The sequence below is a fragment of the Tauraco erythrolophus genome, chromosome 11 (assembly GCF_009769465.1).
Source record: "Tauraco erythrolophus isolate bTauEry1 chromosome 11, bTauEry1.pri, whole genome shotgun sequence".
Classification (NCBI taxonomy): domain Eukaryota; kingdom Metazoa; phylum Chordata; class Aves; order Musophagiformes; family Musophagidae; genus Tauraco; species Tauraco erythrolophus.
The window spans coordinates 30,262,041-30,281,465 of NC_141475.1; the positions used below are offsets into that span (position 1 = coordinate 30,262,041).

General features: G+C 41.5%; 2 protein-coding genes across 2 annotated transcripts; both read left to right on the plus strand.

Moving 5' to 3' along the window:
* The first annotated feature begins 437 nt into the window (after positions 1-437).
* Positions 438-5,243, plus strand: LOC104382588 (transmembrane 4 L6 family member 1). The gene is given in 5 exon segments (XM_086618647.1): positions 438-614; positions 2,345-2,434; positions 2,521-2,669; positions 4,064-4,345; positions 5,210-5,243. Coding segments are annotated over 5 exon segments (732 nt in total).
* Positions 5,244-9,385: 4,142 nt separating this feature from the next.
* On the plus strand, positions 9,386-15,123 carry TM4SF18 (transmembrane 4 L six family member 18). The gene is made up of 5 exons (XM_009990570.1): positions 9,386-9,562; positions 11,185-11,274; positions 11,948-12,090; positions 13,609-13,806; positions 15,006-15,123. The coding sequence occupies exons 1-5, from the start codon at positions 9,386-9,388 to the stop codon at positions 15,121-15,123; spliced, it is 726 nt and encodes a 241-aa protein (XP_009988872.1).
* The last annotated feature ends 4,302 nt before the right edge of the window (positions 15,124-19,425 follow it).

The window sequence follows — 19,425 nt, forward strand, 5'->3', positions numbered from 1 at the left end:
GGGTTGTCCTGAATCAGTCTATAAACCTAAAAGTCAAAGGCGCTTCTAACAAAGAAAACAAAACCTTTTTCCGTCAGTTCCTAACAGGACTTCTGTTGTGGTTTAAGCCTGTTGTTCATGTCTAATCATGTTCACTGGTGATCCATCCAAGCATCATATATTAGAGTGAAATAACCTAGTATTCAATACTTCCTTGATTGCGTTTGGTTTGTCAACAATTATTGCATTTTAAAAGGGTGTTGGCGTTCCGCCATACCCGTTCCCTCCCTCTGCAATTGGGAATGGGAGTTATGAAGAGGTGTAAATGTCATCCAGGTAGCTAGGTAGCCCTGAGTATTTAAGGAAGTGAGAATAAAGGCTGATCTTCTTTTAGGTGTGGACCGGTATGAGAGAGGTTGGTTTGGACTAGAGAAAGAAGGATTTGTAAAGCTGAGGACATGTGTTTTGGAAGGTGTGCTAGGTGTGTTGGTTATAAGTTGCTCATCCTTGCCTTGCTCAGCATCGTGGCCAACATTTTACTTTATTTTCCTAATGGTGAAACAAGATTTGCTTCGGAGCATCATCTCGGCAAATACGTGGAGTGCCTTCATGGCATTCTAGGTGGAGGCTTTTTGGTAAGTAATGAGCTAGTGGTTTCTTTCATGTTTATTTTGGAGCTACTTGGTATTACGGTTTCTTTACCAGTTTCATTAATTTGTTGATCAAATATCTCATCAGCAGGAATCTCTGGAGTTGTATATATTTTTTAAAAAGCTATATTACTCCACAGGTATTATTAGTTACTACTTGATTATCTTATCTGCAACATTATGTCACTTTAGAGCTGAGAAAATCATAGGGTTTGGGTCGCGGAATCCAAATGCAAAACTGGAATGCAAGCCTCTTGGTGGGTTGTGATTTGCATAAAGAGTTAAATCTTACATTTTTGTTATATTATTGAACTACTCTCTTTTAAATGTCCCCTAGCATTTAGTTACAATTCCTTAACTTCTATTATCTGAGATGTTGACAGTTATTTCTCTGGCTTAGTTCTTTAATCAGAGGAATCGAATGGCAGTTATCAAAGCTTTGCTTTTGAGTAACAGCAAAGGATGAAGAATTGAGTATGTTCATTATAAGATATTGTTAATCTGAAGCTACTATTTTCTAGCTTTTCAATTTTGTAGACCACATTGTAGCATATTTAAGTTTCCTGACTCCAGGCTTCCTTTTTAATTTGCTCTTAAAAGTCCTTTTAGAAATAGGCTACAGATCTCAAGGTGCCTGCAAACCACAGGTTGAAAATGATTCCGTGATAAGGCCCTCTGTCTTGTGAGAGGTGCTTGCAGCTGTGTTACAGCCCCATTGGAACCTAGAGTGGGATTTGCAAAGACTAGGCTTTACACACGGACTAATACAAGTAAAATCAGTGGAACTGCTCCTGGAACACGCTTGTACAACCTCTTCCAGAGCTGCAGCATCAGGGCTGAGCAATAGGTTTGAGTAAGGGCTGACAAGTATGTGACACTACAACTGGGTAGGGTTTTTTTTAGTGTCTTGTTAAGTAGGTCAGTGCAGTGTGAAGATAACGCTTTGCTCTTTCTTTATGGTTTTCCAAGGTACTCTTGAGTGTAGAGTCTTTGTAAGTGTGAACTATTATTGAGTCCTGTTAGTGCTGATGGGGAGGATACTCTGTTTAAATCGACTCTATTCCTTCCTGATTTCATGCTAAAATGGACGACTTATGTTTCTTACAGATAACTTCTGCTTTGTTACTTTGCATTTCCATCACTGGAAACTGGTTGTGAAAACCTAGAAAAAGCGAGGTGTTTAATGAGATGTTTGCCTGAATTGGGCAAAGTATTCCTCGGCTTTCTACTCTAGTCAGACTGGTTTGTCACGCAGTCACTGGTGACTGCTCTTCAGTAACTAGTATTTTGGTGGTAGTTGTTTGGGTTTTATTAACGAATAAAGAGACTTACCTGGTAGTCTTTATTTGGCAGAAAGTGAATACATATTTTTGCAAAGCATTTTATTTGCAGGATACAGCCTTTGACATGAACAAAAACTTTTAAAGTTGAAGTACTTTAAATAGCAGCAGCGCCACAGCCGGCTCTTGATTGACAGGCTCTTTGTGCACTTAAGTGCTGTGTATACACAAAGCAGAAATAGAAATATCCCTGTCCTGGTGTTGGTGCTGCTGCTATCAGTAGTGAGATGCCTACTGTGTTAAATAGGAGCCAAACTGACTAATCTACACAGGCTGCCCTCCGCTTCCCTGCCAAGAAGCAATATGAGGACTGTGTTTTATCTGCCCCATCCGTGCCATGATAACAGAAGTGTGGTTTGTTTGCTCCGGACCCAGGTGCTCATTCCAGCTGCAGTATTCATTGGGCTCCACAATGACGACTGCTGTGGGTGCTTCGGCCATGAGGACTGTGGGAAAGGCTGTGCGGTAAGTGAGCCTTTGTGCTCCATCCCAGATAACACCGAAGACAAGGTGATGCCTGTGCTGAAAGTTCCTGTCTGTTTGCTGTGCAGATGCTGTCCTCGGTTCTGGCAGCCCTTGTTGGGATCCTCGGTTCTGGATACTGTATAATCATTTCAGCGCTGGGCTTGTCTCATGGGCCATATTGTTTTACTCACCTAGAAAGAAACTGGATCTATCCTTTCACTGACTCCTCTGGAGGGTAAGTTTTCTGTTCGTGAGTGTGTGATATATTCCCTCATGTACACATTGCTGAAAGGTACCGGAATAAAGCCCATATCCAGTAACCATATGCTGAGATCCATTCATAAGTTTGATTCTCTCGCTGAGAACCAAACAGATGGTATCAGTTATCCATGCTGCTATAGTCTAAACCCAAAGCAATGTAAATCCTTCGCCCTACAAAAAGGGATCTGAACACCTATCCATCTGTCTTATATATGTCATAATATCTACGTGCCACATACTGTTCATGTCCATCAACATCTCTAACAAAGTGTAAAGTTGCAGGACTTCGGGGGATTTACAAACTATGAATAGCGATTGTTATGAGATTTGTCTTCTCATTTGTGTTACTCTGGTTTGTGAGGCTTGCTTCCGAAGTTGCTTTGTGTCAGTGCAAACTGGCGTGGTACCTTCATTCATGAGAACATCATAGAACCTTTGGAAATGAAACTAGAAAAGGCTTATAAGAATCTTTGTATGCTGCAAGGCAGGGAGGGCCAGAAGCTCTTAATTATTCCTAATTAGGGTTCTCCAGCAAACCAAGCCTATTTAGCTGACTTGTGTGCTATTCCCTATTAATCCTCACAAATCCTGTACGTTGAAAGAGGATTTGCTTTGGATCATGACATGCTTTTACGTTGTCTGTATGATTGGCAACCTCGAGGCTGTTTCTAGTAACAGTTGATGGCTGTTGCCAGACTAGAGGCACTTTGAGTACTGAGAAGCCACATAGAGCTCCTGTGCAGCAGTGTTCGAATTTTCTGTTTTGGTTACATCTCTCTGAAGAGGGGGTGTTCCTCCACCCCATCCCCCCAACTGTGGCTGAATACAGAACCACTGAGTTAAGGCCTTACGGAGGGCTCATCGGTGCTGGTGTTCTGAAGGTGTGGGTGAGGAGTAACAGCTGGAATACCACAGCACCCCTCTGAATTTGTTCTGTGCCTGGCTTTTCCAGAGTAGGCATGTGAGGGCCCAAAGACAGCAGTGCAAGATAGGAAGTGACTCGTTAGCTTCAGATCAGTAATTGCTGTCCTTAGAGTAAAGACCCGTCCTTAAAAGCTCTGTGGTTGTTCTGAGAAGTAGCTTTGCTCTTTCAGCTTTCTTGAGCTTGTGTCTCACTTTAATCGGTAATAGAAGATTCTGCCTTTATAGCTTAGATTTATTTTTTTTTAAAGAAATTAAGACTTAAAAATGTATGGTTGATAGTGTAACATGCTTTCAAACAGAGCGAACTTTGCACGGAATAAATCATTGCGTTTTCTATTCCCTTTATCCTCGATGCAGTTACAGACTAGGCATAGTTTGATTCTAGTGTATGGTAAGCATCCCACTCTGTCACAATGTTAATGTGCTTTTAATTGCTGTGTACAGGTACTTGTTTGAGTATAACAAGTGGTCTGAATGTCAGGAACCTCAGAACATCGTGCAGTGGAACGTCACCCTCTTTTCCATCCTCCTTGTCTTGGGAGGAATAGAGTTCATTCTGTGCTTCATACAGATAATCAATGGCATTCTTGGAGGACTCTGTGGGTTGTGCTGCAGCCACGAGGAGGTAAGCCATTTGTAGTAGTTACAACCATGCTTCTCAGATGAACATGAAATGCTATTGTTACTGATGCTACTGTGGAGTCTTACTCAGCAGCTATTTTTTAGGTATGCTTAAACAACTATTCAGTATATGACTTTTTTTATAGCCCTGTTACATTTGGCATTTTCATGTAGTATTTGACCACACGCTTTCAGCTGATGCCACAGCTGTCACAGTGACGTTAGTCTGCACAGAAGCTGGAAGGCTGCTTTTTCCCCCCCTGCTTTTTTCCTTTCGCTATGGCACATGTGGTCATCAGCACTGTATAGGTGATATAACTGAAACACAAATCTCCTGGTGGTGTTGCCACAGCCTAAACCGTTGTTGCATGGTGTGATGCAGTTCTGTGGTAAGCTGCTTGTTCTAACTATATTGCTTTGGCCTTGTTTTTTGCTCATAGCAGCTGATAGACTACTGAGAATGCACTGTATGTAGTGAAAACTGCAGCATCCTGGCCTTGCTTAGTAAAAGTAGGAGAAGAGAAGGAATTAAATTGCACATAGCTAACAAAACCTGTAGATGGATCTGAAGGGTTTTCTGAAGATGGGTTTTTTTTGAGTGAGGAAGGGGAATTTCCTCTGAACTTCTTTAGAGTCTTGTTAAATAGTTTGAGCATGTTGTTAAAATCAGAATCGTAGTGGTAGAGTTGGAATTGCAATGGCTTAAGGTATGAACCAGATATTCTTAGCCATAATGTCTGTGTGATATAAATCATGTGTTTCACACTTAATTGAAAATGAGTCCCAACATTGAACTATGTCAAAACTATTACTGTCTTCTCACTCCTGTCTTCCATGCTGTAACTGCAGTATCGGAGAGCCATGCTATGGTTGTCTCAGCATGGTCAGGTGGATTTCAGCTCTTATAGTTGGATACTGTATTACCATTCTTCCCCTTAATACGTGTTTTTCTTTTTGTTCTCCTTACAGACGTATGCTTGCTAGAAACCTGACAATGCATTGACGTTGGTGCATGTGTGGTATATTGAGTGTTCTGTGGGTTTTTTATATTCCATGCATACTAAAGTATACAGTTTGTTGTCAAACCGTGGTGTTGCCGTCAATTTAACTGACCTGGGGACAGCCTTTGTTGGAGTCACACGCAGGTTTTCCACTCACCTGCCTGTATCTAAAGGCAAAATAGATCCTGAATTTCTTTGGTTCATTTCATCTTAGTGCAGGCAACTGCCTGAACATGTCACTAAATACACTTTTTCTTTCTGACACAAAAGCTCTGTAATTTATGTGGCTTTCCCAATAAAGTTGCACTTTCATTCTGGTGTTGGAATGAACACGAACCAAATCTAGTCTGGCCTGGATATAAATGAATACTCAGCTGGAAACAAAGCAGCAGTAAAATGTGGATGATCAAGGTGATATGTGCACTTCACCTTTTCAGGATTTTTCTGGACTTCTCCTGTATTTCACAAATAAAGATTTGTATTAAAAACACCCAGCAGGTGTCAGCGATTCTTTCCCTGCCTGTGCTGAAACACTGCTTGCCTGGCCTTAGCGTAAAGGGCAGTGGTGGAAGGAGAATGTGGACATAAAGCAGTCAGGTTATAACCTGCTCTGTCGCAGTGGGATCTGCTTCACTCTTCACGTTTACCTAAGCCAGACAATCGTGCATCAACAAGGGTGTGATAGTTCAATGACAGCGCTGACAGATACAGCTGCGTACGTGGAGTCTCAGCCCTGCGTCTTGGCTCGTGCTTTGCTGCTGGCGGCTGCTCCAGGGCCTGGGGGAGGTTCCTGCAGAGATGAGCCACAGCTCTGTCCCTTCTGCGGTTCTCCTGAGGAGAGCTGCCCTCCTGGCTGCTTAGTTTCAAAACAAATAAAAATGTGAGTCTGGGTCCTGTTTTCACCTCACCCGGCAGACCCTCAGGTGTAGCAGTGTTCAGAAAATGTAGTGGAACCTCAAGTCAGCAGGGATAGATTGATCTGAAATATTCGGCCTCACCAGTAAGTGGCCAGAGGTAGTGTTCTTAGGTCCTGTGCAAGAACCTCTGAAGTGTAGCTTGTAGCATAAGACAGTGAACTTTTTTAGCAGAAGGTAAAGTAAATCTGAATGATGTGCTGCCAACGGCATTGCTGGCAAGGTCGGTATGCTATGACAATGCCATGTTTCAGGTGAAAAGTGAAATGCGATGTGCTGTTTATCTCAAAGAAATGAGGCTGATTACTATTATTGCTCAGTTTTGAATCTGATGGTTACTGTTGTCTTTGAAAACGGGCAAGTAATTTTCTGTTTATGGGAGGAAAAGAATTTCCCCTGGGTGCTAGTGTGTACTTAGTACTACTTGTAACTAGGAGGGTGGTCTTAGAAGTAGCCAGAAACTTGAGGTGTACCTCAGGCTCTCCTCACAGCCAAATCCTCCCAGTACAAACACATATCTGAAAAAAAAAAAACAACCAACCACACCTGTGAAAATGAAATTGCACGCACACATCCACAGCAGCAAAAGAATTCACAGATGGGAAGAGTTTATTAGGATGTCTGCTTCTTGTAATACCATTTATTCATACGTAAATACATAGATGTAGTGGAAGGCAGTCTTTAACACTGTTTCTGCTGGTTGTGTTTATCTTTGTCTTACCCTGCTATGGGAGGGAAGAGAATATGTGTGTGCATGTGTATATACATGCACAAAATTCCTTGCTGCTGTGCAATATGGTGCCTTTGTATGTGAAAAAGCACTGTTAGAAAAAAAGGATCTGCAAGTTTAAATTAAGTGGGGAGTGAGAAGAGGAGGAAAGAAGAGTCTCGATGGAACAGGGTATAATTCCCATGCAGCTTACAGATTTTTGCTTTTACGCTTGTGTAACTGTTGCTTGTCTTTCTGGTACACCCAACTAACCGAAGAACTGAAGCAATTTTAGAAATTCCAATGGACAGAATGATTCGGCTAGAGACTCGAATTAAAACTTTAGCTCAGATCCATGTAGCACTAAGGCATAGCATTACTTCTCACTGTTTGTGTTGTCATTTAAAAAAAGACAGTTTGAATTCCTTTGTTGCCTGATGTGTAAGGTAGTGTTTTGGGAGTTTTTTTCAGTTACATTGCAAAGAAGCAGTTGTTTTAGGTTAAATTCATTTCAGCTAACAGAGGAATTTTACTGATGGGCATGGCATCAACTTGTGGATATCAACAGAAACAGGAAAGCGGTTCTTGCAACACTTGGTAAGATATTTGAGAAACTGGTTGCCAGGTTTGCTTAATGCTTAGTATAAAATGATTTCTTCCTGTTCTAGCAGTACAGTGTGCCAGCAAGTAAAGCACACCTTGATTTGGTACTTGCAGAACTTAGTTTAAATACAAAATAAGTAATGATGCAGACTGCTGTACTGCAGAATGAATGCTGTTTCCGATGTTTCCCAGGTAAGTTTCTTCTAATCAGAACAGGTTACTATGGGAAGTAGCAGCAAATTTTATTATAAACTAAGCTGCTCACTAATAATTTGGTACTTTGCTTTTAGAAAAAATATATTTCAGCCTATTACATGATCTGAGTTTTGTAACCAAAAATGAGTCCTGGGGATGTGATGTGCCTGCTTGTGATTCAGCTGTTCTCTGAGCTGTAAGGCGCAGCGGTGACGATAGGAGCTCTCTCCGTGCCTGGAAGCCTGTGAAGGGAGGTTTGCTGCTAATCTTGGTTAGAGGGAGGCCTGAAAAAAGTGTCTGTAGTGATTAGGGAGTAAAACAGGAAACACGGGAAGATTCTCAGCATAAAGTCTGAGGACTTCACAATGAAACTTCTTAGAAAAAGAAGGGGAGAGTCACAGCAGAGAACGGTAGAAGAATGGTGTAACCATGTGAGTGCCCGTTTCCCTGGGTGATCTCGTTCAAAAAAACAGGAAGGAATCAGTTACAACAGGCAACACAAACAGCTTTTATGAGATCATGAGAGAAGCCTCATGTGTGCAGAGCCTAAAACAGCTGATGAGGAGACAGAAGGATATGTAATGACATCATTGCTTCTAAAATCAGCCTTTTCGTTTTTGATAGAGCCCCCAATTTTTTGTTCTCTGACTACGACTTTCCTGTTGAGTAAACCCTGAGCTCGTTCTTGGGTTACTTTTCTGATGACTCACAGGGGCATGGGAAGAAGGCTTGGGTCGTGCTGTGAGCATTCAAACGACTCCAGCTCTGTTACTGGCACGGATGTTTAGTTGCTCAGGGCTTAGGGAATGATGACACATGAGAATGGAGAACTGTCTGGCTTTGGCTTTGCACAATGCAAAACGGCAGGCATTTCAAAAAAAAAGGCCAGACCTTTTGTCCACTAGAAGAAGTCACGTGTACTTAGATCGGATCTGTAGCTGTGCACACTCAGCTGTAAGCACAGAATAAAACAAGTGGAGAAGTAGCAGGATTTAATTTGTGAAACAGTTGAGCTGCATAGTGCTGCAGAAAAGAGTAATGAATTAAGGCGTGACAGTTAGTCTGCCTGGCAGTTTCTAACCGATGTCGTTGGGGCTTCTGCACTCCCTGCGAGGTGGCTGAGATCAGCTCGGTGCTCCTGCGAGGCTGCCGCAAGCCAGCAGCGACTGCTGGTTCGCCCTTAGGGCTGTGCGTGCCAAAGCTCTGCTGTTAATTCTCTGTGGCGGGAGGTAACGGGTGGCCTTCGGTACCGGGACTGGACATATTTGTCATTTGACAGCCTCCTTCCCCGTGTAAGGTAGAAAAAACGTTGAGCTGCAACAAGGCTGAGCAACCTGCCTTGTGTCGCACAATATCTGCATCGCGACCCGTGTCCTCGGGAGGAGTGTATTTCTAAACAGTCACTAGGAAATGAGATTTTTGAACTTCCTTCCTGAGTCTGGCTTCTAGCCTTATTTCATTCGGAAGATCTCAAAGGAGGATCTTTTAGAAGGGAAACTGCTACTTAAAGACATACGCCTAGAAAGGACAATGCGTTCAGAAAGCAATATTCATCTGTTGTTCTGCTGTTAAGCACTCCTCTCCCTGCACTCGTACCCCGTCACCAGCTCCTGTGAATATGAAATGACTGAATCAAACTGAGGCGGCCAAAACATTTTTCATGTTTAAAACCTTGTAACCTTTTGTTAGCTTAGAAGAGCAAAACTTCTGAAGTTCTTGAGAGATGGCTTTAGAGACATGTGGAAGCTGTCTGAGTTGTCTGCTGATACCTCTTGCACTTTGGAGTATTGTTGTTAACGTTCTATTATATTTCCCAAATGGAAAAGCTTCACATGCTGCCAGTTACCAGCTTCCCAACTACGTGTGGTATTTTGAAGGGATCTGTTTCTCAGGTGTGATGGTAAGTGCTGATTCTATAGATTTTGAATTAATTGCATTCTACTGCAAATAATATCGGGTTCCTGTGCAGCAACGTAATTCTGCTAATTGCGCTTTTAAAGAGAATATGGAGTACTTTGGCAAAAATATTGCAGGCAGAAAAACTCGATCAAACTGAAAAAATATGAATGTACTGAATGATATGCTATGTATACTATTTAATTTCATTTAACTGATTTTTGTAGGATTGATTTTTTTTTTTTTTCTGCTGGCTTTTTGTTCATGTGTCATTGATGCTTATATTAGGGAGGCAGGCACTATGTTGATTTAATCCTCTACAGAGGATTGAATTAGAGTTCTTTTAGCAAAATGAAACAAAAATTGAAAAACTTCTCATAACTGTTTAGATGTTTTGAAGAGCTGTATGCAGGCCCGTATTTAGAGGACTGGTTACAGTTCACAATGCATCGAGTACCACTGTTGTTAGGCTAACTATGGAAGATTGTCTCACTGTGGTTGGCATGGTAGGATTTTCTCCTTTACATTTGTAATGTGCTCATCTGTGGTAATAAACTAACAGAGTTGGCCACTGCTCATAATCTTCACCATGCTCACAAAGAACTGTAGCCTCGGGGACAGAAAGCAGTCGTGTAATAAAGGTGCGCACACAATCAGTGTTTAAAAAGGTCTCATCTGCATAACTAAGATGTTTTTATTAAGGTGCTGAACAGAGAGTTGTTAAAACATGAGACATTCTTTTGAAATTGTGTATTCTTTCTAAAGCAGTAAAACCTAGTCTTTTCTAGCAGAAGAAAAAACTATCAGGCAGAGAATTTGAACAGAAAAACGTAGTTGAAAATTTGGGGAAAAGTTAACTGCAACAATGACATTTGTATTATGAAGCATTTTCAGCCTTAGGAGCATTACTGATTTATTAAAAACATATATATTATCCTGTTACAAACAGAGCAGCAGCATGTGAGAGGATCGTTCTGTGATTCAGAAACATTCCCTTTTCATATTTCCCCTTTCAAAGCAATGCCTTTCTGAGTGGCAGTTTGCGGTCCTGGAGTCCAAACCTTATTTATTGAAATTGTTCTAGTACTAGTATCAGGTTTAAATGATCCAATAGTCTGAGAAAAACAGTATGGATACTTGGCAGAGGAAGTAAACGAAAGTCCAGGTGAATTTAATGAAAAGCTGGTACTACTGGCGACTTCTAGCATAACTGCATTGGTGAGGAAGATGACACCCTGATCGGTGTAACTGTGTCAGCAAGAAGCTGTTGAACTGATGTGGCTATATCAATAAAATATCTTTCCTTTCATTGATATTGATTCTTTTCCTTGTGAGCTTGGTCTTACTCCTTCAGCTTCACTGGTATAGCTGTGTCCGTGCTGGTAACACTTTGCTGTGGCAGGAGACACCGTACTCTTGTCTTTCAAGTACAGGAAACTGCTCCCCCGACAGCCTGATGAAAACAGTCCCGGTCCATGGCGCACCTTGAGTGACGGTGCTGTCCTACTGCGCGGCTTTAACATCTCAGCAGAGCATAACAGATGCAGTCACCACCTTCCACAGGCAGAGGAGACCTTGGCTGAATACCTGCAGTCATTTCACTGACCTTATCATGTCCCCTTATAGATCCTTCTGCTGGCAGTAGTTCTAATAACACTGGAGCGCAGCGTGTTCTATCGGTGCTGCCAGAGCGAGAGCTGCAACAGCACCTACAGGGTGAGTCTGTGGTTTATTTTTGTGCATCTCCTTAGCATTTGTTCGGAGTGCCTTCCTGCTCCTGTGTTTCCAGCACATCCTTCTGCCCTCTCTGCTGCTCTGTTTCCGCGTCCTTTCACAGAGGAGGACTCTAGGTCAGGTTCAGAGGTCACAGAAAGTGTAGCTCCTTCCTTCTGATGCATAAACAGGATGAAAGAAACAAACAAACAAACAAAAACTATTAAAAAATCCTTGTAAAATAAAATAAGAACATAGATGGCCTGAGAATTTCAAGAAAGTGCCTGAACTAAATACCCCAATCCCCTTGCTTGTATTATTTGGAAGTTGTTGTTTCCAGTAACAGCTCAATACACACTATCTGGGTTGCACACGTTTAATGCATTCCTCTAGCATTCTGGGAAACAATTTTGCAAAACTGCCAGTTTAAAAGAAAAAAAAAATCCCCAAACAATATTTAGCTGAGACTTGTGAAGCTGTCTTAAACTCTGTCTTAATCTTTATTTTGTGTGTGTATGCTCACTATTCTTTACCTGGAATTTTTCTTCCTGAATTTTGAATATTGGGACAATCAAATGTGAAATTCAACCCAAAGGAGGTAGCTAGGCAGCCTGAGTAACTCTATTTGCTGCACACACTGTCTCCACACAGTAACAGTTTTCTCTCTTTAATTCAGAGTTTTATTTCAATTGTGCTATCCCTGCTTGGAGTTGCTTTCTCTGGATACAGCTGCATCATTTTTACCTTGGGGTTGATCCAAGGCCCTTTCTGCAATTCAGCAGGCGGATGGGATTATATCTTCAAAGACACTGCTGGAGGGTAAGAAACGTCAGTGTAACTCTACAGGAATAAACTGTTCATCAAAACGATAGTCAGACGGGTTCTCTCAGAGTTTTACACAAAATGGCACAGTCTCCTGAACACAGACCTATGTTGACGAGAGAGGTTTTTCAACTTCTTGAATGAGCATCAGAATCCTCAAAGAAAGATATTTGCCTCCTTTTAAGGAACGATTAAATGTAAGACTCTTTGTACGGACCAGCCCTGGAGGTCCATCTAGCTAAGTGCCCCTTACCTGGTGGCGGTCACAATCGCATGTGTAGTAAAGAATGTAAGATTAGGGTGAGTGCAGGTGGGTGCTTTCTCAGAATAGTCTGTCATACTCCTCAAGTTTTTAGTTCAAAGGTTATAGATGACATTTTTATTTTTAATAACTCAGCAGGCTTAACTTTAACTCCTAACGCTCAATGAAGCCTGTGGTTTGATCGCTGGTGGTTTTTGCATACGGCGAGGTAGACAAAGCGTTGTCTGTGTCCCAGCCTCCCAGAGGCAGGAAAGGTTTGATTCAGATCTGTAACCTGAGGCTGCTTTTGCAAGATTTTACATTCTCTCTTTAAAAGATCAAAGTTTTATGAGACTCGAATATTTCAAGTCACGTAATGCCAAGCTCTTCCAGCTACATTTGAATGCACCAAGGATTAAATTTGTCAGAGGATCACAAGTTCCTTCAGCATCCAACAGGAATAGTTCCTAAACCATGGGGCCTTCTCTGACTTAAGTCAGCTTATTTTAAAACACTGAAGTGCATCCTGCAATCTCTGCTACGTATCACCAGCATTGCCATCCGATTTGGAAATATGGAAATGAGCATTTCAGTTCAACAGAAAGGGCCAGATGCTGAATAATGTGCTCCAGATTTGGCTCAAAGCATTTCAGTTATGAATATTTAGAAAAAAAGCAACTGACACTGAGCGAGTGAGTCTAACCAAGGTTCTTGCAATTAACTTCCAGGCTATAGCATGTCTCACAGTTAAAAGGGCACAGCTGGCACACGTCAGTTGTGCACATTGTGATCCTCAAGGACGCAAAGCATGGCTCTGGAACCACTGGAAACTGCATGCAGTGACACCTGTGTTCTGCCATTTAGGTTGCATGCACTGGCTAGAATGACGGTGTTGGGGTGTTCCTGCTCGCTGCACGGTACTGATGTCAGCTGGATTTAACCTAAGCTGAAATTAAATCAATAAAAGGAAAAATCCCATTTTAAATTTAGCTTCTGCCATTTGAAAAAATGTCTTTCTAGTGCTTGGGTGTCTAACAGAGAAACTAATGAAGCAGATGTATTTGAGAAAAATGAGTCTTTTCACTCTACTGAGTTTTGCAAACCTATGCAGGAGTTATGCTGCTGTAAAGAAAAACTAGTCTGGCTCCCAAACTTGAAGCATATAAAGCCCAATATGGCTTTTCTATATATTATAGATAAAACGATATGTATTTAAATTGAATTGCACCCACCCACCACATTTCATTTACTTCACATTACTCTTTCTCTGACAGGTACCTCACAGATTACTCTGCTTGGTCTCGGTGCACCGAACCTGTTAACATAGTGGAGTGGAACATCATTTTACTCTCTGTTCTGATAGCTCTGAGCGGACTGCAGTTGATCATCTGTTTTCTCAAAGTGGCTGCTGTGTTGAAGCGGACACTCTGTGGGACCTATTCTGTTTTTGTCCAGGTAACAAAATATCTGAGGTAATTTCTTCAGCATCCCCAAGTCAGTTTAGCTTCAGCAGTTTCTCTCAATTGAGGACCTACCCTTTTGGCTTATGCATTCTCTACACTACTGCATTTTTATTACCAGAGGATATGTACTGGTAATAAAGCTATGTGTTCGATTCATACACTAATCCCTTGTGTTATATAGGGACTGGTGACCGCACACTCTGAACCTTAAGGCTAGGATTGAGAAGAAAAAAAGTGCAGCTGGGAATTCGACACCAATGCTGAGTCCATTACTCCTATGTCAGCAGAGGTTTCTGAACACCTTCTAGCATTAAGTTTAAAGTCGTTCTTATCAATGTGTGTGTTTCACAGCGAAAGGATGTGAGAGGTAATATGCAGCGATTGTGATCAAGGCATCAGTTTTTACCACGTTTTCAGTAGGTTATTGAAACAATAACTGAGAGGGCTCTGCTTTGGGCAGAAGAATTAGTTGGAACCCCAGAGCTCAAGTGACCAGTGCTGCTAACCTGCACGCTGGTGTGAAGTGGTGCAGTTGAGTGTGGCGTTCAGTTTCCCCAGCTTTGGAAGCAGGGTGAAATCACACACGCTTACCTTCCTGTCCATCTGCACTGGGATCAAGCACCCCTCAGGGCTGGTCTCAGTAATGACAGTACGTTTGAGAGCGATTTCTAATTAGGAGAGGCATGCGTGCACACCCACGTGCATGTACGCACATGTATGTATATGTGCACCTGCGCGCACGCACACAGTAGGGTTAGTTCTGTCAGGTACTTGGGAAACATTGGGAGGGAAGAGCAGGTAGGATGGCAGTGCCTCTGCAGCACAAAGTCTCCTGACCAGTGCTGGCCAGCCAGGGCAGGGGAGCTGCAGTGCTGCGGAGGGCCCTGGGCAAACAGGCAAGGGGGCACTTCTGTAGGAATCTGCTGTTACAGCAGCCTGCGATAAGGTCAAGGCCCGAGGCAATTTCTCTCAAAAATACGTTCTGCTTGACAGTGAAAGAGCCTCATCAGCCTGGGACCCTGCCCAGCTTCCAGTGGAGTCAAAAGCGATACCATCAGCTTGTCCCTGGGCACGGGCAGGGTCACCTCTGGAGCTCTCAGTGTGTGCTGGATTCAGACTGGGCATGGATATTGAACAGTTGAACAACTTCCATATCAACTCGAGTTTAAATACGGAGGGCAATTCCTTCCTTCCTTTTTTATTTGCAGGCTGGGATTCTTTGACAACGGCAAGGAAATCTTCACGGCTGCTCCTCCACCACAGAAAAAGAGAAGTGGCTCCTCTGACACTTACGATGGTAGATTTGGGTGCTGCAAAGACAAATGAAACCCTTGTCTTACATCTTTGTCTCTCACACCTCTCTATTCTGGATGAAGTTATTTGAACTGTTTGACATCAACATCTTTCTAGTTGATTTCTAATGGTTGTCCTTGGCAGTGATTCTTCATTTTTTTAAACCCTCCAGCTCGTTCTGACAATAGGGAGGTTTGAATACCATGGAACTGCTTTTGTATTGAAATCACCTTTTTTTTAAATAAATTACTGTAAAACTGCTATCGAGCTGCTTTTAAACTCCCCTCTCTCTAGAACATAGGAGTGTTTGTTGTTCCAAAAGGGTCTGGTTCAAAGCCCAGTGTGTCAGAAGGTGCTGTTCCCTTGAGAGTTAGCCCACTGGATGAAGCCATGGTTTCTAAATGAAAAAATTTTAGTTACAGACAGACCATGAGGGTCACGAAAGGCAGCAGCCTGTCCTGCTCATACTGGCTTGGAAGTTCTTAACTGCACAAAGCAATTACTGAAAAAAGTCTGTCGAGTCTTCCTGTGGTAAAGCTTTTAGAGAGGCATCCAGGCCTGATTGAAAGATTAGATACACAGCTCTGAAGTCAGCTGTGCTAATTAGTACACGTTAATAGCTGCACTGGATTCCTTCTTATTTTATACTCAGAGGAATGTTTTTTTTTTTTAAATTGAGTATCATACGACTTGGGGGAATATATGAGGGAACCTTGTGAGCACCCAGTGCTGGCTTATTAATACTCTTCTAAATTCCCTGACCTTGCTGCAATGGAAGACTCACTTTCTTGGCAATAATAATCAGATGAAAAAGAATTATCTGTTTTAAATTAGCAGGTAAAAGTCCTTTTAATTTCATAAAGAATTATTATTTCATTCCCAGTGGAAATTCAGGGATTCACAATAAAGTGGACATATGGCTCATTTCCAGCTGCGTGGGCAACATCTGGCTGTATTCAGCTCTCTGGCTTTGAGAGAATGAACACCTAGAAGAAAGCAAAAAATATGTACTTCAGCCTTGCAGTAATGCAGATAACCCTATTACGTCAGAAATAGTGGGATTCAGCTGTATCAACATCTAATATTAGACACTGTTAGAACTGCAAAACCATACAACAAGTGGCAGCTGTGGGCTGGATATTTAGAAAAAATACAGTGTATCAGTCATTTAATTCTGTTTCAAGACAGTATTGAGATTTTGTCTTGATATTCCTTTATCAGATTGTTTTGAAAAGCTGATGTCTTCCTGTAGGATTTCAAGAATGCATCTAAATTTTTAATTGCTTAGTTTCTATTAAGTTGCAAGAAGTACTAAAGAAATTAATGATGTTTAAGAATGGGGCTAGTCATTTGGGAGATGGGTGGCATGGATGTTAGAGATGCATGACAAACATGCATGATAGTAAAATGGGGACTGTTTGCAACTGCACACTTGTTTCTCCCTGCGCTTAAATACACATCACATCGTATGTCAGCTTAAATTATAATCCTGCATTCTTATGGATTTGTGGATATTCTTTGCAGATAGAAGGAAAAGTAAGAAAACTTAACATCAATTGCTCCTACCAAATATCTTCAAGAATCTTGCTAACTTAATGCCTGCAACCCATGGAGTTATTTTGAAAATGTTAGAAATTTTTGAAAAAAGGTTTTTGTTATTTGGATGAAAAATAGGATGTGTGCGGTAGACATTCAAAGCAGAAATCTCCTAGAACTGCTAAATATTCCTAAAGTGAATGGCACCATTTCACTGGGGAAGGCAAACAAACAGGGTATTCTATTCAGATTCCAGCTCAGCCATAGGGAAAATACAGGCTTATCTTTAGGCTGACAGGGTCTATTGAGATAGATTTTGCTATGCTGGATGAGAGCAATGAAATACTTCAAAGTTGCACCTGGAAACTCTTAACCCTTTATCTTGCTGCTGTATGTGTCCTTTCCACTTTACAGTAACTTCTGTCTCTGATCTTGGAAAATCTTGAGCTTGGCAGGCAGGAGACACGGAGAACAGTATCTAGTTTGACAGCTTTTGCCATAGTAATCTTGTTAGTGTCTGTACCCAACTGCTGGCAAGGCTTGGCTGTCTTTAATGAGTCCTTTTTTTTGACAATTATGTTTTGTGAATTTACATTTACGCTATACCACGGGCTTATATCTCCTATTTTAGTGGCTTAAATCAGAGAAAGAGGTGTGTAATTTAGTTCTTGTTGGACATACTGGTTCTGCAACCCCCTTTATCCATAATCCAGATACTGGCATCTCCATTGCCAGACAACTGTGACTTGAAGACTCAGTTTTTAAACGGACAATTTATTAATTTGACATTAGTGGTAGGAATACTAAAGGCTAAGAGCGGGTTCCATTTACAAATTGTTTCACACGGGGCTTTTGGATGTAAGGCAAAGATAAACTTCATCTAATCAGCTTAAGTCCTGATCCAATCCTAAATACTGTGTCTCTAACAAGAGGTGCTATGAACTGTGTCTGGTATGTCTGGTAGCAAAACCAAGACTCCTGTAAGGAACATTGACTGCCTTGAAGTCTAGACATAACCAGCAATTCTGATGGTGGTCTTGGAGGCAACGTGTCCGTTTGGGTCTCCAGCTGCAGAACACAGCCCTTGTTCCGGTGACAGCAGGGAGAAGTGGGCCGCAGAGCCAGGACTGAGCTCACACCGCTCTGGCATATGAGAAACCTTCTTTTGAGGAAGTGTTCCTGAACCCAAAGTGCATGTGCTGCCTGCTGAAATCCACCTGTAAAATGCACTGGGCACACCTGGAAGAAAGCTGCAGATTTGAGTGTAAGTGAGGTGTTAATGCTGAAATCTAAAAGTAAGAGTTCCAGCATTATTTGTGCTGAACAGCCAATGCGTTTTGCCAGAGTATTATGAAGCTGTGCCTGGAACAGGAATGCCATTAATTTGAAACACTGCAACTGGAAGCAGCTGTAGAGACTCCATTTTGACCACAAGTAATTGTAGGCAGAGATTTGTAGTAAAATACTGTGGAGCCCCATCCACGTTTGCGTTTTGGGGTGTATTATTCCTTGCGTAGGTAAAAGTGAGTCTGACTGAAATACAATCTCCTGATTGCTAATTCTTCACATATTGGATGGAGTTTTTTTCCACATTGAAAAAGAAAAGGGTGGCAGAGGACAAATGGAGCTCCTGAGAACTTTACAGAGTGTTGACATGCGAAGGTTTGCAGGAGGTTAGAACAGTTCCTTAAGAGAAAGATAACGGGAGTGTGAGCAGGTACATGAAATATCTTATTGTTTGAGTGAGGCACAATTAAAAGTGGTAATGGAAAAATGGTGTATGTCAGAAGTTTTCTCAAGAAAACAACAAGAAATACATTGCATTTCTTTTACAAATCAAGAAAGAGTAATTTAGACAAGTCAAGGGACTAAGGCAAAGAAATACCCGTGGTTTTACTCTCAAATAAATGTGGATATTTCAAAGATACTGCTTGTGTGGGTTTTTTCTCTTCCTCAGTCCAATGGAAATGTGAATGAAAATAAACCAAGCAGTCTACATATACAATATTAAGGAATGACTTTGAGTTTAAGTAGTATAAAAGGAGGTAAACATTTTCTCATTTTTACCTCAGCTAATTTACAGATGGACTATATGCAACCCGTACAAGCTGATCTTTCCACTGAACTGCTGACCTTCATCCATGGCAAAGAAAAAAAATCTCTACAGAAATCATTTGAGCATGTGACACCAACCTGGGAAACTCCAGAATTTCATCATAGGTTCGGTCGGATTTCGAAAACTTGGCTTTGGCCACAGTCATTTAGACAGAGGCAGAATTCTCCATTTAATGTAGCTATGTAGAAGGTTCCAAAAGGCGGGATTATGAACTTCACTACTCTGGCAATGCCTGAAATTTTTGATATGAATAGTGATTAAAATCGATAATTTATCTATATACCACAGATATGTCCTGGTAAATAGAGTTTACATTTGTATGTCATTAAAGGAAACTTGTCGTACTTCATTTATGTTCTGAATCTTAGTCTTCCATCCAAAATAGTCATAATTTTTCTGACCATTGAGAAAATAGCTTCAAAGAAGATTGTAGTGATTACAGGTATTTTTAAGTTGCCATACAATGAAAAATGTCATTTAGAATGGGTGTGGCTGTCAGTGCTGAGAGCGCAGAAGTGATTTTTTTTAAGAATTCCCAAGTGACTGAAGATATAATTGTTTAATAGAAGGTCTTTACAATTTGCAAGTTTACAGGTGGCTGTGTATGTCGAAAGCATCAGACACCACCACGATGTAATGTATGCTTGAAAAAAAAAAGTGATTACAAACCTTAGCTAGATGTT